Source organism: Zeus faber (assembly GCF_960531495.2).
Source record: "Zeus faber genome assembly, chromosome: 16".
NCBI classification, from domain to species: domain Eukaryota; kingdom Metazoa; phylum Chordata; class Actinopteri; order Zeiformes; family Zeidae; genus Zeus; species Zeus faber.
In genome coordinates, this window is record NC_137202.1 from 12,361,430 (window position 1) to 12,389,078 (window position 27,649).

General features: G+C 44.2%; 1 protein-coding gene across 3 annotated transcripts in view; it reads left to right on the plus strand.

Annotated features, from left to right (window-relative positions):
- The window catches only part of birc6 (baculoviral IAP repeat containing 6), a 148,882-nt gene that overhangs the window by 37,523 nt on the left and 83,710 nt on the right, over nucleotides 1-27,649 (plus strand). For 2 of the 3 annotated variants that reach the window (XM_080016189.1, XM_080016190.1), the window contains 25 exons: nucleotides 288-419; nucleotides 945-1,160; nucleotides 3,845-4,028; nucleotides 4,518-4,733; nucleotides 5,498-5,631; nucleotides 6,478-6,631; nucleotides 7,181-7,297; nucleotides 7,907-8,067; nucleotides 8,599-8,725; nucleotides 9,362-9,472; nucleotides 9,751-10,009; nucleotides 10,574-11,145; nucleotides 11,349-11,524; nucleotides 11,669-11,765; nucleotides 12,210-12,404; nucleotides 12,549-12,749; nucleotides 14,234-14,513; nucleotides 14,642-14,898; nucleotides 15,510-15,618; nucleotides 16,736-16,972; nucleotides 18,308-19,181; nucleotides 20,800-20,940; nucleotides 23,979-24,108; nucleotides 25,611-25,742; nucleotides 26,361-26,519. In XM_080016189.1, the coding sequence (XP_079872315.1) occupies nucleotides 288-419; nucleotides 945-1,160; nucleotides 3,845-4,028; nucleotides 4,518-4,733; nucleotides 5,498-5,631; nucleotides 6,478-6,631; nucleotides 7,181-7,297; nucleotides 7,907-8,067; nucleotides 8,599-8,725; nucleotides 9,362-9,472; nucleotides 9,751-10,009; nucleotides 10,574-11,145; nucleotides 11,349-11,524; nucleotides 11,669-11,765; nucleotides 12,210-12,404; nucleotides 12,549-12,749; nucleotides 14,234-14,513; nucleotides 14,642-14,898; nucleotides 15,510-15,618; nucleotides 16,736-16,972; nucleotides 18,308-19,181; nucleotides 20,800-20,940; nucleotides 23,979-24,108; nucleotides 25,611-25,742; nucleotides 26,361-26,519 (5,371 nt within the window). Of the gene's footprint in view, nucleotides 1-287; nucleotides 420-944; nucleotides 1,161-3,844; nucleotides 4,029-4,517; nucleotides 4,734-5,497; nucleotides 5,632-6,477; nucleotides 6,632-7,180; nucleotides 7,298-7,906; nucleotides 8,068-8,598; nucleotides 8,726-9,361; nucleotides 9,497-9,750; nucleotides 10,010-10,573; nucleotides 11,146-11,348; nucleotides 11,525-11,668; nucleotides 11,766-12,209; nucleotides 12,405-12,548; nucleotides 12,750-14,233; nucleotides 14,514-14,641; nucleotides 14,899-15,509; nucleotides 15,619-16,735; nucleotides 16,973-18,307; nucleotides 19,182-20,799; nucleotides 20,941-23,978; nucleotides 24,109-25,610; nucleotides 25,743-26,360; nucleotides 26,520-27,649 lie in introns of all 3 variants that reach the window. The other variant, XM_080016188.1, reaches the window with a different exon arrangement.

The window sequence follows — 27,649 nt, forward strand, 5'->3', positions numbered from 1 at the left end:
ATGGGATAGTTAGTGCCTGATGTGTGAACGGGTGGTTTAGACCACGCAATCTGCCCCGATGTCAACTCATAATCATCTTTGAAGTCTGCTGACAAATTTCTTGAAGTCCTCCACAGTGCTGACGAGGCTAAATAATTATTTCTTTAGTTCGGGTTACATGACTGGAAAATATTTTGTTTTTTTCTTTATAGCCTCCTCATTTTTTTATTTTGGTGATCAAAATCGCGTGATATTTGAATGAGCGTGCCTTGCCGTTGCCTGTATTTATCCTGCCCTTTTCATTGTAGCAGTTAAATTTATTGAAAGCTAAACAGAAAGCTTTGGTGGAGCAAATTGAGAAGGAGAAGGTCCAGAGCAACAAGGGCTCCTCCTACAAGCTGCTGGTGGAGCAGGCCAAGCTGAAGCAGGCCACATCCAAGGTGAGGAACCCCGTGCACGTTGCACTGTTCATGTGGTCCGTTTCTATAGCTTCACACCAGTCCCAATATGTGATCTAGGGTTCATGGACATAATATAGCATAAAGGGGTAAATCGGAAACTTTCTTAATCAAAATATCTCATATTTTATACTTATTGTTTAAGATGGCTCTTTGCACGAAACATCTAAACAATGTATTTGCCTTATGTAATGTTTATATAAGATAGTGAAGACAAGGGTAAAGCCAGATGTTGGCTCAAAAAAAAAAAGCATTTTACTGATCGTACTTGGAGCAAAGACTTACTCTTCAAGTCCTTTAATCTCAATTTTTTTTCCCGCTTTTCTCATTCCCTGGTTTGTTTGGACAGAAAAAATGTACAGCGGTATTTTTGGTGACCCCTGGGCCTGTTGTTTGACACCCCTGACCCGAAGCAAAAATGAACACACCCCAAAGAAATGTTGCAGTCGTGGCTCTGGAATATACTGTATATGTAATCTGACTATACTCTGCTCTGCTCGGCTGAAGCACTTTAAAGACCTCATTCGCCTGCGGCGCACCGCCGAGTGGCCGCGCTCCACACTGGACACGGAGGCCACGGCCGCCAAGGAGGCTCCCGAGGTGGAGCCGCTGCCCTTCACGCTGGCACACGAGCGCTGCATCTCCGTGGTGCAGAAGCTCGCCCTCTTCCTGCTCTCCATGGACTTTACCTGCCACGCCGACCTGCTGCTGTTCGTCTGCAAGGTATCCGTCTCGTCACTGGATATACAGCAGGGCTGCAACTAAGAAACATTGTTTTTATCATTTAATAATCAAGTCATGTTTTGGTTAATCTGATTTCCACTTGTTTTCCACTGTTGGGTTGCTGTGACTGACAAAATGGTTATAATCCATGTATCGATATTTGTTGCACTTGCTACCATTTTTGACAATGCTCCAGGATAACACTTTTTTAAAATCTATTTATAATTATTGACAATGGAGCAACTTAGACCGCACCTGATAGTTGGCAATGGCCCAAATCTGATTGCCCGGGGAAACTGGGCAGATTTTATTGACAAGCCCTGCATAGTATAGATTCGAAGCCTATCCTGGTCGATTGCGAGACATTTTCCTAAATTAGCACTCATAAATAATTTATATAAAATGTTATTATTAGCAATGTGTATTGTCACTGTTGTGTACTCCTACAACTCAAGGCATTATGGGTGTTGCGGAGCGGTTTTAAGAAAATCTTGTTATATTACAAGATTACTGCTATTATAAAGTTAACTTGTCACATTACGGCGTTACTTACTCAGAATAGTAACTTCTTAGAGTACTTTTGATGCATTTAATGAAACCCCTTTGCGATTCCTTGCGCGTATGGTTAAGTTATATTGTCCAGAGGGTGCATAGCCTACTGTACATCTGAGAGCCCGCCGTGATGCTGAGTGTGCACTCACCTCTGGCAGCGGAACTCTGTTCTGTTGTGCTAACCAGTGGAGTTAATAGAAATGCCAGCGCCCTTAGCCTCGACGCACAAGAACAAGTTCAGATCCACTGCCAGAGAAGCGTCAGCGCTCAACGTGCTGGTAGCTCTGCTTCTAGTCTGTAACCCCTGCCGCATGCATCCGTTGTCAGACAGCTGAGCCTCCACCCTCTCCCTGTAGTGACGCTTTGCCATATTGAAAAATGTGTCAAACTGAATTTGAATCAATTATATTTGAATTAGAATTTCTCAACTTGAATAATCGCATTAGAAAACTAGATCTGAAAAACTGAATCTGAATGGCAGAATAGCATCATTTGAAATTGAATTGATCAATTTGGAACCGACTCCCAACAAACCTGAAACTGACTGGCACAGTTGAACAGAATGTCAGCGATTCAGTCCTGTGCTTCACAACGGAAGATCAAACTGCCGGTCAAAGACACAAAGACACTCTTTGTGAATCAGTCACAGAGCCCTGGAGCCGCCCCCCACCCCCGCTGACTTGCTGTTCACTGTTTATTGAAAGTTTATTAATATAACGTGTGTCTAAATTGCACGAATTTGGCACTGCACGTCCTGGCGTCCCCAGGGAATACACCCGACAAGTGAAGTCCATCGGATGAAAGGTTGTTAAGATAATTGAAGGACGTGCATACAGACAGACAGACAGACAGACAGGCAGGCAGACAGACAAAGATTCCAACCTTTTCTAGCTGGATAATAGTGTTGAAGTCATGGTTGCTCTGTGGTAAACATAACGTGAACGCTCAGAGTTCTGTGGCCGACTGTCGTAAAACGTCACCGCGGGTGCGGTCAACATTTCCATTGTAACAGCGAGCTCCACCAATCAGAGACGTTGCCGTTACACTTTGGGATGGTGGGTGGTGCAGTACTTCTCCATGACATCACAAAGTAAATGTGTTTAAAAAAATAAAAATAAAATAAAAAGAAAGTTGATATCATACAGACTTCGTGGCTTCTACAGGAGCGTATACCATCATTTCACAATCTCTTGGTAAGTCTACCTTGGATGCTCAGGACATTATGGCTAATAATCAAAATCCTCTGTTCATAATACGAATGGTATTTTCACTTCCGGAAACCCACGGTTGAGCTCTATAGTCGCTACAGTACTTGAAAAGGAGTTCTGCGAATCGGAATAAAATATAAATGAATAATTCCTTCACCCAAGGCATGAAGAGCGCCAGCAAACTGTCTGATACATGGCTCCTGGATTTGGGATTTTTGACAGCTCTCACAACAAAGCCGAAACAAACTCAACCTCCTGTTACAAGGAAGTGTAAAGGAATCCAAAACACCGGCATTTTAAGGATTTGAGTGACAGAGTTGTCACATTTATCGCGGAACCCTTTCTCACCGTCTACAACGAAGCAGTGTCAGCGCAGTCGGAGGAGATGTTTGCATTGAAGAAGGGAATTTACACGGAATTATTTGATTTTCAAAGTGACATTGAACTTAAAGTGAGGGTAAGAGAAAAATATTTTTTGGGAGAAATATATAATAAATATACGGATATCCTCTCCTTTTATCCTCTGCTCTGAGGATCAAAGCCCATTTTGGATCCACATTATCTCTGTGAGATGGTGTTCTCACTGTGTCTAACAGTGTTCCAGGATACAAAGCACTTGTTCATAAGATTTAATCACAAGGGTCACATGACTTAGGCGCTGCACTGTGTGAGCTTTTATCTTGTAAAACGCTTGGTAACATGATTTGAAACACAAAAATGCAGTTAAGACTAATGGGAAAATTAAGTTTTGTTTTTTAGTTTTTTAGTCATAATTTTTAAGTGGTAGACATTGGCTCACATTTCAATTTCAAAAGTGACCTCATGCTCGAAAAGGTTGAAGACCACTGGTATAGATCCTACAGCCTCGCATTGACATTGGTCGGAAATGTCATCGACTCACCCCACCGGGTGTGCTCCCTGCAGGTCCTGGCCAGGATCGCCAACGCCACCAGGCCCACGATTCACCTGTGCGAGGTGGTGTCGGAGCAGCAGCTGGAGCGCCTGCTCCTCCTCTTGGTCGGGACAGACTTTAACCGAGGGGATATCTCCTGGGGCGGCGCATGGGCACAATACTCCCTCACCTGTATGCTGCAGGACATCCTGGCAGGTAGGCCACGTCTGCACCACGGGTTAATGTTATTTCATACACGTACAAGACAAAGTAACAAGGTGCATAGCATAGTAAAAAAATATATATATATACAAAAAAGGCGGGAGGGCAAACCTAGATGTCTAAAATATATTTTAAAAAAAAGTGTGTGTGTGTGTGTGTATATCTCTCTCTCTATATATATATATATATATATATATATATATATATATATATAAATAAATAAATAAATAAATAAATAAATAAATAAATAAATAAATAAATACAGAGACAGTTGGATAAATATGATAAATTCCACAGTCTGCAAATCAATCAATCAAGATTTTCAATAGCACAAAACTAAAAGATAAATGCTTCTTCTTCCTCCACAAATGAAAAATGTATTACATATTTTGTGTTTACAAATGCCGCGTCATCTATATGAGTTGTAATATATTTTCACGTGTTTTATGGCCTCCCAACATGTAACGCTGTTTGTTGTCGTAGGCGAGCTCCTGTCGCCGGGCTCTCTGGACGTCATGGACGAGGTTGCAGTAGGTGAAGAGGCCGGCGCTGCCGCCTCCTCCTCCTCCTCCTCCGCGGGGGCCGACTTGGAGGACTCGCTGCCCCAGCCGGCGCCGGTGCCCCTGGTGGAGGGCATCGACGACTCACTTGGGACGGATATCATCGCAGGTACACCTGGGAGCTTCTCTGTTTTCCAAAGTGCGTTGGTAGGCCCAGTCGTACACAAACACTGTTCCCGGAATACTGCACCAAAGTTCCCATACTACTCCCTCCCGTCTTTGAATTTTATTATTCCATGACGATGTAATGCTATTGTGTTGCCAGGTTTCTCTAGTCCCCTTCCTTAACTTTTTTTTCTTTTTCTCATAACTGCATGTTGTCCTTCTTTCTTCCACAGTATAGTTATATTGGCTTCTTATTGTTTTGTTTTTGTTTTTTTTATCCTCTAACGACTTTTTTTTTTCTGAATTTAGCTGTTTAATGATGTCTGATTTACCTTTTGGAGCGGGAGTTCAAACAAGTCGGGTCATAACCTCTGTTGGAATATATATTTATTCATATAATTGGGATCCTATTCACTCTACTATCACTGTCATTTTATTATATATGTTTATTCATAACATATATGTGCGCTAGGTGTGTATTTCATAAAAGATTTTGACCTGTAGTGTGAATTGCAAAACTACTTATTTTATTTTTAATGATTAGATTGAGATTATTCAATTGCACATGATTTGGCGTGTGTCAGCCAGAACAGTTAATTGCTGTTGTCAGGCAGATTGTGCTTGCATCTGTTGTCTGGACTCTCCCTCTGCTACAGAAGGTGCCGATGGTTTGATCAGCCTTAAAATTGCCTAGTAACTTCCGAAAGAAAAAGGCCGCTGTCATTGAATTAATTTTGTTGCTGGTTTTCTTTTAGTGTGCTTGCTTGGCAATATTAAAGCTGTTTTCATTATCCAAAGGTGCTCCACCTCTGTCATCTTTGGAAAAAGATAAAGACATAGACTTTGACTTGCTACAAGACCTGATGGATGTTGATATTGATCCTTTAGATATTGATTTGGAAAAAGATCCACTCGCCGCCAAAGTTTTTAAGGTACGTCGAAGCATGATTTCACCGCTATGTCTCTTCATTCTGCTCTTCTTTCTTTCAGTATTTTCAGTTTACTCTGCTCTACTGGTATTGAGTGTAGTATTGAGGTTGCCCCTCCCCCCTATTTGTGAAGAATACATCTGTCGAGAAGTGGCTCAAATGAACCCGCCCAATCAAAAATTTAGCCAGGCCAACCTTGCTCTATTCCACTTCCACTCTACAGACTGGGGACATTGTTATAATATCAATATCGTAATATCAGACCACATATCCTTGGTTATCGTAATATCATAATATAGTTAAATGTTGTCTTTAAGGCTCCATTACAGTAAATGAATGGCGTTTTCTAAACATCATAATATCCAACTTACTATTCATTGTTTTTCAAATGTCTGCAAATTTGATATAAAGAAATATTTATCCCCAAAATATCGTTAAATGATCAATATTGAGGTATTCATCCTAAATATTGTAATATTTGATTTTTGTCAATATCGACACAACACAATTATACAATCCTTTACCCAAACCCCCCCCCAGCATGAAATGACTTCTGTAAACCAACTTGCGCAAAGGAACACTTTGGAAAACTTCTCCCCTTTTTTTCTTTTTTAATGCATTTCTGAAAGGTTCTTTGCATGTCAATGTAATTTGGGCGACAAACCATCTTGAAAGTAGCGTTAATGACATACCCTGGAGGTTCTGCTGTAGTTTGCATGCAAACCATTGTACAAGTCCCTGTGTTCAGAATGGAATGACTGCATTCGTTTTTTTTTTTTTTTTTTTTTTTTTTTTTTTTTTTTTATTTCTTTGTTCCCTGTCCCCTCCCTCCATCTCGTCCTTCCGCAGCCGATAAGCAGCACCTGGTATGATTACTGGGGCGCTGACTATGGCACATACGGGTACAACCCCTACATAGGAGGGGTGGGTATACCCGTCTCCAAACCGCCAACTGCTACCGAAAAGCCCGGCTCGCAGGGTCTCTCGGTCTCCGTGTCGCAAGGTGGGCACAACATTTTTGCACTTTTATTCAATGCGGATTGTGGCTTGTTGACCTTGTTGACTTAGCTACAACATTGTCTAGTCAGAATTTTTTGGGCTTCGTCATTGAATTTTGGTTGACAATTGTCGTACAAATAATTCAGGTTAAGAATTAAATTGTTTTTATTATTATTATTTGATATATTATACCACTATCATACTACCAATCCTATAATAGTGTAAAAATACACAACATCCACCTGATGAAGAGGAGGATTTATTGGCCTTGAATATTGGAACATAAAAAATTCTATAGAATATAGGGAAGGCACCAAATACGCATTCTATTCGCCATAATAATTATGGCTGAAAAATATTGTTTGTGGATACCAGCCTCATTTTTCAGGACCAAATCTGAAGGTCATTCATATGTTTTCCGAATATTAATAAGATGTATTATATGCTATCAGGAAAAATTGACAAAACGCTAAAAGAAAGATGAAGAAGATAGATAATAACTGATGATTTTGGTTATGAGAAGAGACTTACTCTCTGGTTTCCCTTTTCACAGCACTGGACGCCCGCCTGGAGGTCGGTCTGGAGCAGCAGGCTGAGCTGATGCTCAAGATGATGGCCACTCTGCAGGCCGACTCCATCCTGCAGGCCCTCACCTCCACCTCGCCCACAGGTAAGACCACGCCCAATCCGCCCAATATGGAGCTAATCCCACAAACGGTCATTTTACCCCATAGAGCTGGTTATTTGGTCTGGCTTGTTTAATCCTTATGTGACCAAAAGACTGTGCAGTCTTAAGTTGGCTCTCAGATTGTTTTTAACAGACAGATTGTCTTCGTAATAAAAAAAACCCCAAAAAACTGAACTTGGAATAGCTGACATGTTCTCTTTAAAAATAATACAAAGTGACTATTACCTTTTGTACACAGGTAACATTTTTTAGCATTAAAAAAATTCAGATTCGATTCCAAAAAAGACTTCTTTCTATAGTTAAGTGCCTGTTTTATGTTGAGACTCCTGCAATTATAGGTGTATATGTATTATAAGCGGTCATTTTATTGTCTGCCCTGTTTTTATTGTCTTTTACCTTGACATTAAATGTTTCTCATGTGAACAAAAGAGGGATTGATTCGGTGCAAGCTTTAAGAAATTGTGATATTGAATTGCAATCCTCAAAATCACAAAACTTAAAAGAATCGCAAATAGCGGGATATCAGATGGCATGGTCCATTTAAATTCCCACCGGCTCACTGTTTCCTTGTCATCTCCCCCGCCATCCCAGTGGCCCAGGCCTCCAATGGGACGGACGACTCGCTGCTGAGGGGTTTGCATGGGGGCGGGTCCCCGCTGAGCAGCAGCCTGATGGTCCAGGCCTCCTCCATCCCCATGCTGAGTGCCTGCTTCAACAAGCTCTTCTCCATGCTCCAGGTCCACCACGTGCAGGTCCGTCACGCAAACCCTTTTCGTCCAACTTGATCTTCGGCGACAAAAGCATTTTAAATCCATGCGCACATGACAGGGTTTTAACAGAAGTCCACTCACACACCGGAGTCCGTAGTGTCCTAAGTACTTAGAGACGTCTTAGAGTACTTCTACTGCCTGTTGTCGCGTTACGGCATGTCCACGTTTCCTCTCCACAGCTTGGTATTTTGGAAACATTGGATGTAAAGTTCTGCCATAACCCCGCCACCTCCCCCCATAATACCCCCTACCACACCTAATGTGAAGTCTCTTTGTCTGTGTCCCCTCTGAATTGTGGAAAAACCTTATTCCCCATCAGAATTTATTATACTGTAAATCTGTGTATATGTTAGGAAAAATTATTCAATTTCAAGTTGAATTCCATTGACTGAATTGAATTAAAGGACTTACTCAACATATGTTTAAAGAAAAAAAAAATGCTTGCACAGTATACCTTTCAGGTGAGCATTTGGTGTTAACGCCACACACTGATGAAGTGTTTTTGTGCGGCAGCTGGAGTCCCTGCTGCAGCTGTGGTTGACACTCAGCCTCAACTCCTGCTCCAACGGAAGTGAAGAAAGTGGCTCGGACATCTTCCTGTTTAACGCCAGCCGGGTGCCCACCATCCCGCTGAACCAAGGTCTGACCAGTCACTGTCTCTCTGTCCTAAGTGCATACTTTGTGTACATGCACACCAAATTTCAATTGTTTTCCTCATTTTATCTTCTGTCTAAAAGTTCTCTGTGTTCTGGCCACCTAATATGCAGCCCCAAAGTAAAATGATGGATACCAGGGGCTTCAAGCCACAGGCCCAGGGCCCACATCTTTCCCACAAGGCAATCTAATGCCGCCCATTACACGTTTGAGAATTTTATTTTAATTTCTTTATGATTACGTGTCTATTTCTAACAGTCTGATTATTGGGCAATTCACTTTTGCGGGGTGTAAAACACAACGGTGTGTTTTTCCCTCGACATTCAATGTGGCGTCTCAAGGAGAAGACAACCTGGCCAGTGGCCCCTAGCTCATTTGAGTTTGAGACCCCTTAGCTATACTGTTGGACCTGTCGTCACCTAGTGGGGAGCACTTGGTACAACAGTGCTGTTGTCGTATCTGAACAATATGGAAATAAAAATGTTTATTCAGGAAGCCCCTGCATTGCTATCAAAGTGTAAGATATTCTCAATATCTTTATACATACTAGCTAGGTTTTGGTGATTATTATTTAGTCAGTTATGTTTTGGTTGTAACTCGTTGTGTGTGCATGTGTATTCAGCGTCCATCAGCAGCTTCCTGACCGTGCTGGCCTGGTACCCTAACACGTCCTTGAGAATCTGGTGTCTGGTGCTGCATTCTCTCACCCTCATGACCAACATGCCGGTCTGCGGTCAGTATCCATACTTCAGTCCACGTACAACCAAACAACTCTGAAACAACATTTGCGTGAACGGTTTTCCCCCCTTTTAAAAAGATGACTCTTAAGTATACGTTTGAGTAATTGCACGGCCCAATTTGCAGTAACCTGTGGGATATTTTTCTTGTGTGTAAGGGCTACCTATGCATTTACACACATACTGCCAGAAGGCTTGGCCAGGTGAGAGTGTATTTGTGTGTGTGTGTGGTTATTTTAAGGTGTTTTTTTTTTTTTTTTTTTTGATTCTGCAGGCTCAGGCGGCGGAATGGCCGGCCAGGAAAGCACGGCGCAGCAGATGGTTAGCGACCCCACCCTGGTGCACGTGCTGGTGCGCTTCCTGTCGGGCAGCAACCCCCACGGGACCAGCCAGCACAGCACCCAGGTGGGGCCCACTGCCACCCAGGCCATGCAGGAGTTCCTCACCCGCCTGCAGGTGCACCTCTCCTCCACCTGCCCGCAGATGTTCAGCGAGTTCCTGCTCAGGCTGATGCACATCCTGTCAAGCGAGCGGTATGGTGTTGTTTGGTATTGGTCTCTCCTTTTTAGATATTGTTTTTATGTGATTACAATATCCTGAAATTTCAACCCAATATTTATCCCCAAAATATGTATCACATTCATTGAATGTGATAAATTCAAAAGTCAAGACTCTTTGTTTGTCACGTGCAGTCCAGTGAAATAATAAAGCGCAAACTCCAAAAGCTGGGCAAAACAAAATACACTTTTTACACTTTTTAACTTTTTAAAAATTATTATTTATTTTCCTTAATTATAAATATGCCAAAACCGCGCCATTACCATGGACCCAAAACCGTGATACATACCGAACGAGGGCCCACTCTACCGTTGCATCCCTAATTTCTTGTGTAAATATCTTATGAAAGCTCCGATAGTCTTCAAATTATATAATCGATAATAATAATTATAATGATAATAATAAAAATATCGTTAAATGATTGGTGTTAAAGAATCCATCAAAAATATTGTGATATTTGAGTGTCAACATTTCCCAGCCCTAACATGGGTTTGTTTGCTGTGCCAGTGTTGCACTAACACCCGTTTTCCCTGTCTCAGGGGTCCGTTCCAGGCGGGTCAGGGTCCACTGGACGCCCAGGTCAAGCTGCTGGAGTTCACCTTGGAGCAGAACTTCGAGGTGGTGTCGGTCAGCACCATCTCGGCCGTCATCGAGTCCATCACCTTCCTCGTGCACCACTACATCACCTGCTCCGACAAGGTGGTGTCGCGCAGCGGCTCCGACAGCTCGGTGGGCGCCCGCGCCTGCTTCGGCGGCCTCTTTGCCAACATCATCCGCCCAGGCGACGCAAAGGCCATCTGCGGCGAGACCACCCGCGACCAGCTCATGTTCGACCTCCTCAAGCTGGTCAACGTGCTGGTGCAGCTGCCGCTCTCAGGCGACCGCGAGTTCAGCGGGCGACTGCCGCCGGCCGGCAGCGGGGCGGCAGACAGCAGCGTGTCCGACGAAGAGAAGGTGTGCGGCAGCAAGGAGGGCGTTGCCGGCGGATCCACGTCCAACCAGGGCCCGGCCGCCGGCGTGGCCGACCTGGTGCTCGCCAACCAGCAGATCATGAGCCAGATCCTGTCGGCGCTGGGCCAGTGCAACAGCAGCGCCATGGCAATGATCATTGGTATGATTAGTCTCTTTACAATTCTATACCGCACAATGGATATGCATTGTCCAATGATACTTGGAAGTCGTTTAAATTCAGGTTTGTCCTTTGGCAATATCCGTTTGATTAAATGTTCCTTGGCTGGCTTTTGGTAATGACGAATCTTAGCCCAGTTGTTTCTCAAAACCTTCTTAAACTGCTAATCTCCATCCTTCCCCCAGGAGCCAGTGGCCTGCATCTGACTAAGCACGAGAACTTCCACGGGGGTCTGGATGCCATTTCCGTAGGGGACGGCCTCTTTACCATCCTCACCACCCTCAGCAAGAGGGCAACCTCAGTGCAGGTCATGCTACAGCCCATCCTCACGTACATGGCCTGTGGCTACATGGGCAGGCAGGTGAGTCGTGTGTGGGTGTCACACTAGGTGCAGATGACAAAAAAAAAATAGTTTCTTGGTATTTGGCAAAGGAAAGTTGCATTAATAGATTTGACGATGTTCCCTGACTCAAATTTATTTTTTGTTTATTTTCCATCTTGTTAGGGTTCTCTTTCTACCTGTCAGCTCTCCGAGCCCTTACTGTGGTTCATCCTCCGAGTCCTCGACACCAGCGAGGCTCTCAAGGCCTTTCACGACATGGGTACGTCTCTACGTTCACCCGTACACATTTCTATACTTTAAACAGTGTCAAGTTTAACGCTGGTTACTGAAGCGATAGTATAAAGCCTGTGTATCGGCCATGTTGTGACCAAAACAGTGTGACCGTGAATCTGGTCGTCTGGTTTCTGAAGAAGACATCGATATGAATTCTAAATTGGGATTTTCCTTCACAGTAGCCATATTTGATGTAATAATTTTAACTGTTTCTCATTCTGCTACTTAGTAGGATCTGTAGTATATTTGCTAGAACTCCCTCCCGTCATAACGTGTCTATATGAACAGTGAATTAATGAAATGAATACCGAACACAGGATGCGCTAAGACCAAAAAGTTCTCCTAAAACTGATCTGAGCCCAAAATCCTGACCCCAAGTTCGCACAAGCAGTGCCTTGTTTGTAAAGACGTTCTTCTTGCCTGTGACCAGGTGGCGTGCAGCTGATCTGTAATAACATGGTGACGAGCACGCGAGCTATCGTGAACACGGCGCGCAGCATGGTGTCAACGATCATGAAGTTCCTGGATTCCGGCCCCGGAAAGGCGGCGGACGGCAGCCTCAAAGCCCGGGTCATGACCTCTGAGCCTGACAACGCCGAGGGCCTTCATAACTTCGCCCCCCTCGGTGCGTGATACATTTCTTCACATGTTATCAATAATTGCACTTTCCAGCCAAGTAAACTTTATGACTTAATTTTAATTTTTATTTCTTTAATCTGGTTATTTCCCAAATTCTCTCTAACCAAGCGCTATGTGTATCTCCTCGCAGGCACCATCACCTCCAGCAGCCCCACGGCCCAGCCCGCAGAGGTCCTGCTCCAGGCGACACCCCCGCACCGGCGGGCGCGCTCGGCTGCCTGGTCATACATCTTTTTGCCCGAGGAGGCTTGGTGTGACCTCACCATCCACCTCCCTGCCGCCGTGCTGCTGAAGGAGCTCCACATCCAGCCGCACCTCGCCTCCCTAGCCAGTGAGTAGCAAATATACCTAGTATTTTCCTCATCAGCCAGGCACATAAATCACAATTTATTTTCATGTGTTCTACGCATTGTTCCACTGTTTGTATTTTGATGACTTGGATGATGTTTGATCTCATCAATATTGGATTAAATCTAATTTACCTTTTGTATCTAAATCAAATCAATTGTGAGATCCTGCCCAATACCCAGCCTTATTATTTTGCAGTTTAGTGTGTATTGAGAGAGCCAATAGTTTGAAAGACTAATTGGCACCCTCTGGTGGGGAACATAAAGGAGAAATCCTCTACTCTTGACTTTGTGCGTCTCATAGCATCATTCCACGCCCTAAACAGGGAACAAACAATGACGTTTTGGCAAAGTCTTTGACATTTAGCTGATCTATTCTTCTGTATTTGACTTGCTTCTCAGCACTTCATGTCCAATCTGTGACATTGTTGACAACATCCTGAAAGTTGGGCATTTTCCCTACAAGGCATTGTGTGCCTCATTTCCTGGTTTTCCTTCCCACTGAAATAGTGACTGAAACCTGTGGCGATAACAGAGTTTATGTCTTATTTAGAAAGGTGATTAAACTTCTATGCTGATTCCTCTTTTTGTCTTGTGGATCCGTTCTAAACAGATGTTGTTCTGTCCTTTTTGGGGCTTGAGCGTTTTACTCCTTTTGAGGTTAGATCTCAGGAACTACAGCACTGAAAATGTCTAGTTAATAACGACCTTATGTCATATTTAATAGAATTCTGCTCAAATCGGCATAATTTCAAGGGTGTACTACCTAGAAATACGGTTATTCTTAAATCCGCAGGCACAGACTAATTCCTTAAATGACTGGGTCCATCACAATCTGAAACTGTTTGTTCTGCCACTACATTTTCATATACTAAGAATTTTTTTTTCTGGTGAGGTTTGGTGTGTTACACTGCAGACCATTAGCATTAAAAAAATAAAAACTCTTTAGCAGTCCGGAAAAAATGACGCGTAAAAATAATTATAAAATAGGCAAAAAAAATAATGTCAGGTGAAAAATAAAATGAAAATAAAAATGTAATTGTCAAATATATACAAATAGCCCAAATAAAATCCCAAACAGAAATAGTCAGCTATATAAAGATATACAAATTGCTGGCTGTGCTGGCCCTCTAATACAGTTTCATGTTATGGTGGCCTGCTGGTATTGCATTGCTTAAATATTTGAATAAGGGTGCGTTTTTTTTAATTATTCAAAAGGCTGCATGGATATTTCATGCTTTTCCCCATTACTTCTTGCTGCCGACAAGTTTCCCGCAGCAGCAGAGAACCGTTGCGTATCGCCATGAAAACACGGTGTTCTTTCCTTTGTGGCGAGGAATCCTAAATATGTGTTCCAATGAATCGGGCAAACCGACAAGAAGGGCAAAATAGAGTCGATATCTTCTTTGAGCAAATATCCAGCCTACTCCAACACAACTCTTCTTGCTTTCCCTTCCCCATCTCGCAGCGTGCCCGTCCTCGGTCTCCGTGGAAATCAGTGCAGACGGGGTCAACATGCTGCCCCTCTCCACGCCGGTGATCACCAGCGGCCTCACCTACATCAAGATCCAGCTGGTGAAGGCGGAGGTGGCCTCGGCCGTGTGCCTGAGGCTCCACCGCCCACGTGACGCCAGCACACTGGGCCTCTCCCAGATCAAGCTGCTGGGCTTGACCGCATTCGGCAACACCTCCTCTGCCACCGTGAACAACCCCTTCCTGCCCTCAGAGGACCAGGTGTCCAAAACCAGGTAGGAATGACTGTACCAGTCAGGGGAGGGCCAGAATTGAAACATTTGAGATATGTTGTCAGCCGGCCAGGCGTTACGGTGCAGCTTGGGCGTCTTTTCACCAGTATTATATCATTTTATCTTAACAGTATCGGTTGGCTCCGCCTCCTCCACCACTGCCTGACCCATGTGGGCGACCTGGAGGCCATGATGGCCAGCGCTGCGGCGCCCACCGCCAACCTGCTGCAGACCTGCGCCGCCCTGCTCATGTCGCCGTACTGTGGCATGCACTCGCCCAACATCGAGGCCGTTCTGGTGAAGATCGGCCTGCAGTCCACGCGCATTGGCCTCAAGCTCATCGACATCCTGCTGAGGAACTGCGCCGCCTCCGGCACCGACCCCACCAGTGAGTGAACAGGGACAAGGGAGCGAATGGGATGGAGTCGTTTACGCCTGCTTATCTATTTGCCGCGTCTCTCCTGAGTCGGATTTGCGTTCAGAAAGGCGGTGCCAACGGTTATTCTCATTTTAAAATATGAAGTGATTTTCTATGGTCTAGCATTAAAGTGTTAGTTACGTCAACAAAATCAATTTGAACACTTGGAGAATCAGAATAATTTTAGCTCAGCTGAACTAGCAGCTGATTCTTAGAACTAAGCCGAACTAACAGCTATCAGGATATTATTGATCGGGAGAACTGAGACGATTGCTGTCTGTTGTGACTGCGCCGACGGAAGGTCAGGCCTCTTGTTTCAGCTCATTTGGTTTGCTCGGCCATCAGTCATACTGCCAAAAAAATCACACTGGATAAGTCTATAACACGCAAGTTTCAAGTGCAGTTGAAGGACGTTCATTTTGTTGGAGTAATCACACATTTTGGAAAGGTCTTCACTATGTCGTACATTTCTCAAAAGCTTACTAGATATCGGTAAATCGAGCCGTTTCAGATGTTGGTGCTGGGCGTTCTGAAAGGCTCTCACATTAACTCTTAAAAACATCCTGGCTTAACTCTTTCAGATCTGAACAGTCCCTTGCTGTTCGGGAGGCTGAACGGCCTCTCGTCGGACTCCACCATCGACATCCTCTACCAGCTGGGCACCACGCAGGATCCTGGCACGAAAGACAGGTACGCCAAGCACCCCCGTTTTTTGTTTTTTTTTGTTTTTTTTAAAGATTCAGAACGCCCTAAATGTCCTCAGAGCCCCCCCCCCCCCAAGTGAGTTTCTCTTGAGGTGACTCAGACAGCCTGACGTTCTGATAGTAAAATGTGTCCTTTATCTCCCCTTGAAAGGATTTACAGCCGTATAAAACGGTTGTGTCCTCTCCGTCCTCTTGGCCAGACGCATACGTAAGCTCAGAGACTGAGGGGCAATTCAGGCCGTAACTGGAAATAATGAAAATATGCAATTATGTCATTGCCCCATCCCACGTTCCCGACAAAATGGCCAGTAGTTATTTATGTCAATGAGGGTGTTTTCACATATAATCCTTTTTAAACGAACCAAACTCAGTATTTAAAAGTGGACTGACAGAAAAGACATTCTTTTTGCGTTGACATTCAGGTGATTTGAAAGACTCAGTTCTCCTTCTGCTCCACTTCTGCTCCGACGGGGTCTCAATCTTCTTTCTGTTAACACTGTAGTTCCTCTGGAGTTCAGACCTTCACTTCTTTGGACCATGGGTAGTTTTCCCTTGAAACAAGAAGGCTGCTGCTGTACTTGTCTTCCTGTGGTATTGGTTAATTAGCCCACAGAGATGGGGAAAACCAAAGTATAATTGTTCAGATCACATTTGAACACAAAAAGCGTCTGAGGAGACTGCAATGGGAGACTCGGAAGCACGGAGGAGAAGAATTTTGCAGCGACATTACAAACAGATCAGGCAATATCTGATGCTACTTGTGACCCTGACCACGCCGCTGGTCTTTCTCATGACTCTCACAGGGCAATGACTCAGTATTTTGCTCAACTCTGAAATTATGCTCTGCCTTTTGTCAGTAGGTCTAAAATACTGAGCAAAATTGATGCAGACATTTGAATTTTGTTTGTATTTTTTTTTTTATGAAATGTTTAAACACAAGGATTATAACATTCCTGCATAGCTCATATATGTATATGTATATGTATGTGTATGTGTATGTGTATATATATATATAAAATTTATTTTCAAGGTCTTGTCATCAGTATGAAGGGCTATCCAAATATCCTTTCACTTCACCTCAACATTACCTTCTTGCCCTCCAGGATCCAGGCCCTCCTCCAGTGGGTCCATGATTCGTCGCTTGTGGCTGCCCACAAACGAAACAGCCCCATAGGCTACATGGGTCCTGGCGCTGGCTCCTCCTCGTCCTCACAGAGGGAGTACGGCCTCCTCATGCCATCGCCTTCCCACCTCCACTGTGTGGCGGCCATTTTGTGGCACAGCTATGAGCTGCCTGTTGACTACGACCTCCCTGTTCTTCTCGACATAGAGCTCTTTGAGTGAGTTTCATCTCAAACCTTATTACTATAACATCATATTTATTTGCAATAGTATTTCTTCAGGCAAAACCCAAAGTGGGAAAACTTAAAGCCTGATGGTGCTCAAATTCCCTTTCCATCATCACTTTGTTCCCCTCAGCAAATTTGGGCTGTACAATATATTAATACTTCAACATTAAGTCATGCTTCATCATTACCTCATTACTTGAGTGAAAAGAAATCTGACTCGCTGAGACATAACATTTATCGATTTAGCGACTGACATGAGAGGCTAGAAACAATCAAAGCATTCATCGACCATTGGAGCAATGTCGTGTTTAAGTGCCTAAGCACCTGTTTCTAAATTCAACCAGATACAAGTGCAAGATAGCTGGAATGAATCAAAATAAAAGTTGTTAGTATAGGTTGTTTAAATTTGTTTAAAGATAAAAGATAGTTTTTTGGGTTTTTTTTAACAATATGTTAAAAAACAATTTCAACAATATTTTTTAACAATTTAAACAATGTTATAACAATGTTTTAACAATATGTTATGGGCATATGGGCATGTAATTAATGCAATATGTCAATGCAAAAACTCAAAACGAAGTGAGTTAATATCACCAAGAATAGTTAGACATAGCTAAGATAGGATCAGGTATTAAGGTGGTCCCAAAAGAGCAGGTGTTTCTTGAAGGTTGTTAGTGTGTCCGGGGCACCACCAGCCGCGCCTCATTTGCAGACCTCCGGACGGGTAGGGGGCATATGGCCTGATGCGCGATACAATGTGTGTGGGTGCAGATCCAGTGACTGCCCTGCAGACCAGCAATCAAGGATTTGAACTTGATGCGGGCAGCTACAGGGAGCCAGTGGAGAGATACGGAGTGAGGCGTGACATGCACACTGGTTGAAAATGAGGCGCCCTACTGCATTCTGAGTCATCTGCAGAGGTTTAACAGTGTGCACTGGTAGACCAGCCAATCACCCAGTGGGAATCAATATTTTTCATCAATAAAACACATACAATGTACCCATAATCATAATAGGTAATGGTAAAAGAGCAAGCTAATTGGCTTTTAGTCCCCGCAATAACTGATATTAATAAACCTAAAAGCTTTAGGGCTGAATATGCAAAAATATCACTAAAAGGAATCCTTAGCACAAACTTTATTTGCTGAGATCTTAAAACCAACAAAGTGAAATTCTAAAGCCAGAGTCATACTTGCCAGAAGCTTACTTGTTTTTTCAGTAGTATATCTTTTAAAAGATGAAATTATGATGTATGTATGAACTCAGCATAGTGAGGAATCAGCTCCATTGCAATGCAAACTCTGAACTGCTCACATTCCTCTATAGACTGCTGTACAACTGGTCCATGTCTCTGCCCTGCAACATGGTGCTGAAGAAGGCGGTGGACAGCCTGTTGTGCTCCATGTGCCACATCCACCCCAGTTACTTCTCCCTGCTCATGTCCTGGATGGGCATCGTGCCGGTTCCGGCCGCCAGCCACTCCCAGGCCCAGCACCACCGCCTCGCCATGACGGACGACGGCAAGAAGCAGCACGACGCCAACGCCACAGCGGCGGGACTCACCGACGATTCCAAGCACGCTAGGCCTCCCGTCAATTTGTCCGAGTCACAGCTGACCACGCTGGCGGCCGCCTCGCAGTCCCCGAGCGCCATCGAGCAGCTTCTGGACTCGGGACTGCCCTCGCTGCTGGTCCGCAGCCTGGCCCAGCTCTGCTGTGGCCTCCTGGCCAGTGCCGACCTCCCTCTGCCCGCCGCCCAGGCTGAACGCCGCCACCACCACCAGCAGCACCATCAGCACCACCACCACCACCACTCGTCCTCGCACGCCCGCCCGCCTCTGTCGGCCGAGCTGGCGGCTCCCGTCCTGCGCTTCCTGACGGAGGTGGGGAACAGTCACGCCATGAAGGACTGGCTGGGCGGACCGGAGGTGAACCCTCTGTGGACCGCCCTGCTCTTCCTGTTGTGCCATTCCAGTGCCAGTGCGGGCGTTGGTGCGGGTGCGCACATGCCGGGCCCCAGTTCTGCGTCGTGCCCCGTGCCCCCTCAGCCGCAGCCGTCGGGGTCTCGCTACTCGCTGACGACTTCGGGGCGAGCGAGCGGGCTGACGACTCAGCAGAGGACGGCCCTGGAAAACGCCACCGTGGCCTTCTTCCTGCAGTGCATCTCCTGCCACCCCAACAACCAGCGGCTCATGGCTCAGGTGGGCGGCCCAGTCACTACCGCTTCTAATTCAGTAGTCCAGGCTAAAGTGTTAAAAGCTTTTTATTTTTCATGCATTGAAGATGCCAATCTGGAAACCACATCTAAAAGTTAATGTCAGGCCTTGGGGGTGTTATTTTCCCTATTTGTCAGGTAAAGTAATTATTGGAAAGAAAGACCAAAGCCATATTTACTTATTTATTTATTTTCCTGCAGTTTGTGTATTTCCCTCAGAAATGCTTCTTCTGAGAAATTTTGGAAGTTTTCAATGGCCTCGTGAGCATGAGGTGTTTAACAAACAAAATGATTAGTAGTCTCATCTCAACTCTTTTATCCTTCTCAGGGGAAACACTTAATGATCCAAATTGGACCTAAACGGTGGTCCTGGAACTCAATGCACTGCAACCTAAGAAACCACGCGCGAAACCACACCATTTTGACACGTGCAGAATTTATAAAAAAGGTCGAACGAAAAAACACAACCGTATTAACGGAAAACACAAAAGCCTCCCCGATTTATCTGCAATAAAATATATATATATATATATATATATATATATATATATATATATATATATATATATATATATATATATATATATATATATACAAGTAACAACCTGGAGTCGCAACTATCACAGACCAACCGGCCCACGCTAGACTACCATGTCCAAATCCTCCATCTGCTCTCTCCATGCAACTAATAAATACAAAAACTTATCATCAACTTATATCAATCCATGTTTTTTTATTTAGGCCATTTAAGTGTGAGGTTACAAGAAAATGGCATCTTCTGGCTCCATGATATTCTTGTGTCCACGAATGTCTCGAATCTTTTGGGGGAATGAGCTGAACTGAATCACTTCCTGTTCAGTTCAGTGAGTCACAATTACTCAGTGAGGGAGTGTATCCCTGCAAATGAATCACTGATTCACTGATTCACAAGTGAGTGAATCCCCCAAAAGATTTGTATCGTTTGCGAACTACAGAATACTATTACGGAGGCGGTAGAAGCCGTTTTTTCTGGAATATCGTAGTAAAATGAAGTTGAATATCGTGGCTTAAATGAAAACGACGATTGACATAAGTTGTTATTTCTACTTATTTATTGCATGGAGGAATCAGATGGAGGATTTGGACATGGTGGTCTCGCGTGGCACGATTGGTCTGAGATGGTTGCGACTCCAGATTTATTACTTGTATGAATTCTTAGACAATAAATAACTTGGTTTCATATATTTTATTGCAGATAAATCCGTGCATCTGTTGTGGCTCACCTCCGTGACGTTGTGGCTTTTGCATTTGTGTTTTCTGTTGACGCCATTGTGTTTTTGGAATTGGCAAAGCGGTTTGGCGTTCAGTTCGTTCGGCACGTTTGGATTCACAGTGCGTGCTACACATGCTGTAAATGCTATCCATGTGTTGTCAAATTTGTGACGATGTTTTTTGAATTTGCTCGTGGTGTAGTTGCGTGTGGTTTTTTTTTAAGTTGTAATGTGTCCAGCTCTCAGGGCCACCGTAGTAGGCGTGGGCTCCAGACCAACTTTTGATCCCATCCGTCGAGTAAATGTACACCTGTGACCCTCAGGTGGCGCTAACATGTTGTCGAACCTCCTTAGGTGCTTTGTGAGCTCTTCCAGTCGGCGCCGAGGGGAAACGTGCCCATCTCTGGAAACATCTCGGGCTTCATCCGTAGGCTCTTCCTACAGCTCATGCTGGAGGACGAGAAGGTCACGGTCTTCCTGCAGTCCCCTTGCCCGGTGGGTGCCTCTCTCTCCTTCCTCTTCCTCTCTTCTGGGGGGGAAAAAATATATATATATTGCAGCGTTGTAGCATCTGTAATTTTCTTTTCTTTCCATTTTGCATAAATGATGTAATATTCCCAATGTGACCACAAGGTGCCAGTGCAACTACGTGAAGGAGTAGTCGTGTCCCTACCCCCAGACGTATGCACGTCTGGTATATTCGCTGGCACCTTAATGCTCCACATATATCGCACTGCTCAATGATTATTTGTCACCAGAGCAGTTTTAAGGACTGGAGGCTGAAGTGTGTGTGTGGGCGTGGAAGTGAGTAGGGGCTTTCAAATGCCCAAAGCTTCCTTTTTTTTCGCTCCCCCAAGCTGTCTTATTGTCCTCATTATTCAAGCCTATTCTTTTTTTAGTCTATTCGCTGTAAACAAAAAGAGATTTTGATAAGCGTGAAAGGGAAGGGTGACGGTCCTTGACTGGGGAAGGCGGTGTTGAGAGGCTTGTCCTGCCGTCAGTTGAGTTTCAAAATCAATAATTTGCAATACACTTGATAATAAAGACGTTCAGTCAAAAATCAAAAGTTTGGTGTGGACCACGTGTTTCCACAGTGTTAATCTAGCAATTAAAGTCGGAAAGAAATAAGTAATTTAGAAAAATTCAAAGGCCTAATAAGTAGGAAGAGGCTAAGACGTTTGGAATGTTGGTGTTAATAGGCTTGGACAATGGTGCGAAATGCCAAAGGGACCCTTACAAACGAACACACGCTTGCGTGCATTAGTTCTATACACTCCCATCGCATTGTTTTTCCCAAATTAAGTCCCATAGGAGACAGTGGGGACACTGTTTTTTTATCTTTTTTGTAATGTGGCGGAACGGGACAGTCCCTTTACTCAGTTGCGTTTAAAAAAAATAAATAATAAGTTTTATATAAGTAAGACACAAACTAAAATAAAAACACAGGAAATGGAGTGCGTGTGCTCCCTGGAGAAAAAGAGGGTAAAAAAACAAAAACAACTCCAGTTCTCTGATCCCTCTTTTCCACTGCGGACGTCGACATGTAAATAGACAGGAGGTTCTCACGAAACTCTGCGGCGCAATGAAAGTGATGAAAGATCCCCCACCACCTCGGCCGGCATCCCTGGAAGCCCGTTCCGCCTCCACCCGATCCGTTGGGCATTTGTTTACTCGTTTATATATTTATATGAACATTTATTTATATATTTATTTCAGGGTTTATTTCATAGGCATATATATTTTTATTTGCGCGCTACATGGGGATGTAATTGTATGAAATTTCACAGTACAGAACGATCTCTGCCAAAACGCCGCGGAATACGGGATTTCGCTCTCGCTCTCATGCACGCGCAAGTTACGTGAGGCACCATGTCGTAAAATATGGGCGTAAAGCAAGTCTGCCGCGTGACTGGCTGTCTGACTGTCCCTCGCCCCATCTATTCCTGCATTGTCATGGCATGTGTAGAAAAAGATGGACATTTTCTGGAATGTAGCTGCATGTGTGAATAGTGACACTCACTAGCGGTGCCGGAAAGGTTATCTCTGTAATTTACCGGTTACTATGTGTAAAAGGGGCTCAAAACAGCTCTGAGCAGAGAGGGAATGAGCCACTTTCACCCTCTCTGCTGCTGCGATCAATTTCAGAACACGGTGAACTGCACTGACACGATACACCGTTTCAATGCTCAGATTTTTCCTGGTAGATATAAAAAAAACGTCTGTCATAAATGTCAGTTGGTGGAGCGATGGAGCCAATTGCTGATTTAATTGTCATTCTGCCCAAGCCTGTTGGTGTCGTTCATATGGCTTCCTTTAGGGAGCGCTATTTGTTGCTATTTGTTCAATGTCACTGATTGTACCTTTTTAAACGCTACGTTTCATGTTATATAAACCATCGGTAACGGTATCCAAACACCAGTGATGAAACGGATTTGTCAATTCTCCGGAATTTCTTAAATCAAGTTTGTATCATAAAATCATTAAAAAATTAACAGGAGCCCACATTGTGACTGAGATACCCCCCCTCCATCCGAAGGCCTTCATACAGGATAGAAAAATGCACAAAAAAAAACGTATTAGGAGGATGAATTGGAAGGGAGCTTCCAAGGCAGAGTCTAATTTGGCGCTGCCTATAAATTAGCACCCCAGATGGTTGCCAAATTCTTTTTTCTTTTTTTTTCCCCTAATCTCCTCTCCAATTAAGCAGACCTTATTTTCGCTTGTTGTTTTTTACGCTGCCTGTTGTGGAAAAAGGTGCCGGCACTCGGTCAAACCACAGTCAGCATCGTGGCTTCATCTGCACCGAAATAACGACGGGTCACATTTTCTGCACCGTTGATATTTTAAAGCACCGGCTCAATTTTCTCATGTCAGGTTCATGACACAAAGGCAACTTGACGTTCCAGTCCGCTTGTCAGTCAAATTGGCCTTGGCGTCGTGTTGTATCAGCAAAAATAAAACAAAAAAAAAAAAACAAGGTAGCTGCAGCGTTTGTCAGGGTCCCTCGTGAACAGATCTACGGGGGGCGGAAACAGCCTTGGTAACCGCTCGATTTAATGAAAGCCATCCGACTGTTGATGGCATTTTGACACGTTAATTAGCATGTTTGGAGGTCTCGTGGAAGCGCTCGTCTCGGTCCAGTTCTGGCAGCGTGGTGCCGGTCTCCCCGCAGGCTCCAGGAGGCAGTAAATGTCACGACCATGGACACATGTTACAGTCATGCTGGCTGAGAAGCCATGTCAAGGCAAATAAGGGCAGAGGCAGAAGAATTTGTCGAGGAGGGTGGGGTGGAGAGAGGGAAACAAGGTGTGTGTGTGTGTGTGTGTGTGTGTGTGTGTGTGTGTGTGTGTGTGTGTGTGTGTGTGTGTGTGTGTGTGTGTGTGTGTGTGTGTGTGTGTGTGTGTGTGTGTGTGTGTGTGTGTGTGTGTGTTCCAAAACACTTTTAAAAGCAACCACCAAGTGCATTCAGAGGAGCTTTGGCCATAGTTGTTTTTGTTGAATTGACAATCGCTTGCTTCCCCCCTTTTCTGTAGCTTTACAAGGGACGCATCAACGCTACCAGCCATGTGATCCAGCACCCTATGTATGGAGCCGGCCACAAGTACCGCACCCTCCACCTGCCCATTTCCACCACCCTGGCCGAGGTCCTGGACAGGGTATCCGGTAAGCTGCACTGACCCACCGCCTGCTTTGTACGAATGGGAATATACATCATTCAAACTCAGAAGGTGAATTTAAACCTGCACACCTTCCTTTAGCCACACATGGAAACAGCACTTTACAGATTTTTTTGCCCTCCACTGTCTATTTCAACTCTGAGCTTTGAGCAAGGTCACTTGAGTATATAGAATTGAGTATTAATGAATCCCAGCCAATCATAAATAAGAATGCATGCCTGTGAGATGTATATACAGCAGCCTTTAGAAAGAGAGACAGAGCCGTACCAGCTTATGTTTTACATTGAAAGAAAATAGTTTGTGCAGTTATATATACTAGGTTTGATTAACATTGTGTTGGCCGGCTGTAAAGCATTTCCAGCTTCTCTTTTTGTATTGAAGCCCTCTCGGATTTAAATTCCTCCCACTTCCTGCTTCTATCCGGATAAAAATATCGAACCTCCCAACAGATCCAAAAAGTAAAATTTGCAAACAAGATGGGTGACTCTGATCTTCAGAGAACCATACACGTACTACGAGTAATTGTTTTAGGATCTGGAGTAAATCCGCTGGAAACCAAAGTTCTGAACGAGCTCAGTCAGCCGTCTCGCACCCCGCCCGTCGGAGCAGTGACCTCCCTCACCAGCGAGGAGGGACGCTTTTGTTCTCTGTGCATTATCTAGCCGCCAAGGTCATAAGTGCAGCAGTGAGAGTTAGCGGCACTAGCTGTTAGCCAGTGGAATGCGTGATGGATGGTTCTCCTACTAGGACCTTGAACAGCAGATAGAAGGCCGTGCGTGCGTGCATGCGTGCGCGTGTGTGTGTGTGTGTGCGCGTGTGTGTGTGTGTGTGTGATGACTTATGTGCCCCACAACGGCATCTCTCCTGGATCTGCAGTGAAGATGCTAATAAGGAATTCCGCGTCGGCCAAGTTGTCTCATGCACGAGACGCCCGAGGCTTTTGATATCTCCTCAGCGAACCTTAAAATGTTCTTTTCGAAGGGTACGTCTGTGTTGACCTTTTGGAATCGCTAATGCAGTGCATGTGCTATGGCGGCCGGCTGCTTATCTGATGGGTTGGGTATTATGGGACGTAAGATCGTAGGCGATCATGTTGGATGGATGATAACAGTCAGCTGTACGAGAACTTGCGTGGCTGCTCGTGCGATTGGTAATGACACTTACCTGTTTTGGTAGTCATACCGTACCATCACATTGGACTGATATTTTACTTTCCTTATCACTGTCTTTGCCTACTTTGTTTACTCCCTTACTGTAGTAAACTGCATTGGATTTCCTTCCAAAGTGACTGAATGTGTCAAATACATAGAATCTCAGATAAATGTATATATTTATTTTTGCTTATATTTGTTGTGCATTTCTAACATTTTCCCCATGATTTTGGATAAACTTTATCCAGTTAGTGAGGAATTAATTCAGAACATGTGGGCCGTTTTTTTTTTTCCCTCACGATAATATATATACTTTTTTTTTTAATGTCCTTGTCAGACACGCCAAGCATCACAGCCAAGCTGATCAATGAGCAGAAGGAGGACAAGGAGAAGAAGAATCACGAGGAAAAGGAGAAGATGAAAGCCGACAGTGGTTTCCAGGACAACTACAGCGTTGTTGTGGCCTCAGGTGCTTAGTTTGGTTCCATTACACACACACACACACACACACACACACACATACACACACATACACACACACACACCCTCTTTCGAGTGGGAAATGGGAATTGGTTTTCAGATGTTCACACACAACTAGCGGCATGGAAATGTTCCACTATCTGCAACTTCTCTAGACTAAAACTGTTTGGTGTTCCTACTGTATGAAATGTTTTCCAGGCCTAGATAAATTTTGAGATTTCTTTATTTTTTATCATTTGCAAAAAAAAAAAAAAAGGCAAACTTAATTTTACATGTCTGTTGCAACAGCTGCCTTTGTCTGTTGTGAACGCATCTTCAAAAAGTGTATATTTATTTATGTATCAAGTATCCGATTGTTATTGAGGTTGGTAAACTTTGCAAAAGCTTGAGCTGCAAGTACACAGCAAGAGATGCGTAACACATAGAAATTAAGGTTTGTTTGCTTTACTTGCTCAAGCAGGTATTGAAATGTGAAAAGGGGTGTGTCTCCTGACGTTCCCATGTTGGGATTAATAACACGTCATCATCTCAACGTCACCTGGGACACTGAGGCCCTGTTTTGTTGGTGGGGAAAAAAGACTGAGGCGTTGTGTCTGTCTTCCGTCAGGCCTCAAGTCCCAGTCCAAGCGCGCCCTGTCCACGCCCCCGCGCCCCCCGTCCCGGAGAGGCCGCGTGATGACCGACAAGCTGACCACCTCCAGCATGGACCCCTCTGCCAAAACCATCAGTGTCCCCGTCTTTCACCTCTACCACAAGCTGCTTCCAGGTACTTTACACACACACACACACACACACACACACACACACACACACACACACACACACACACACACACACACACACACACACACACACACACACACACACACACAAACTCACACATAGCCCCAGCCAAGTAGAGCCCATTGATCCAGGCTGTGGGATGGAAGTTCTGACATCCATCTGGGGCTGTTCCTTGAGCTGTTGACTGTGCACTTCCTTTGGCTCGACCACACCATTTACTGCTGTGGCTCTGAGCCACCAAGGTAAATGCGGGTGCGTATATTACGCTGCAGGAGCTTCCAGGTGCAAACCGTAACACTCGGTATTCAAAAAGACTTGTAGTATCAGAGGAGTGGATTTAAAGGCGGGGAGGGCTTGTATATCTTCTACAGATAGATTTAGGAAGGGGGAGGTGAATTCTATGGTGTAAAAATTAATTGGAGTCCCTGGATTCAGGGTTACTCCTCCAAGCATTGTTATTTCCTTCTTTCCGTTGTTGCCAAAAGGATGTCCGTTTCGCTAATTATGGATGTTACAGGTCTTTGAGAAAAGTATAACTCTTTAGGTCAGAGTTCTTGTGCGGAAAAAATTGGTGCTGGTCCACGTGTGCTGGAAGCTTTCAATCTCCCGGACAAATGGGAGAGACTCTGGTCAAATATTATCTTGTGTTTATTGAGCTTAAAAGCAATTGATAGGCAGGCTTTATAGAGAATGAAATCATGAAGGCATGTACATTTCTAATATTTCTTTATTGAATATTCAAAATGAAATAAGTCCCATCAGTTAACGCTATTTTAAGAATAAATAAATAAATACACATTACTACTTGAAATCAAACAATGTGCTGCTGCTTTAATTAACATTTCACTGAAATACATTTTTGATCAAATGAAAAACAAATTATATGACAACCATGTCTAAATAAATAATAAAGTGCGTCTCGTCGACATATGTTACAAGACAATGGATACTTAAATATCCCCAAAAAACGGCAAACTATGGATGTATGTGTCCCTGTTGTCAAAGATGCATCATCTTTCTGCTTCTCCTCAGTGCTGGACGCTGTTCGTCTCTGTGTGTACTGTTTTTACAAGCGCAACCTGCGGAAGAGACTTATTTCTGTATCGTGTATCC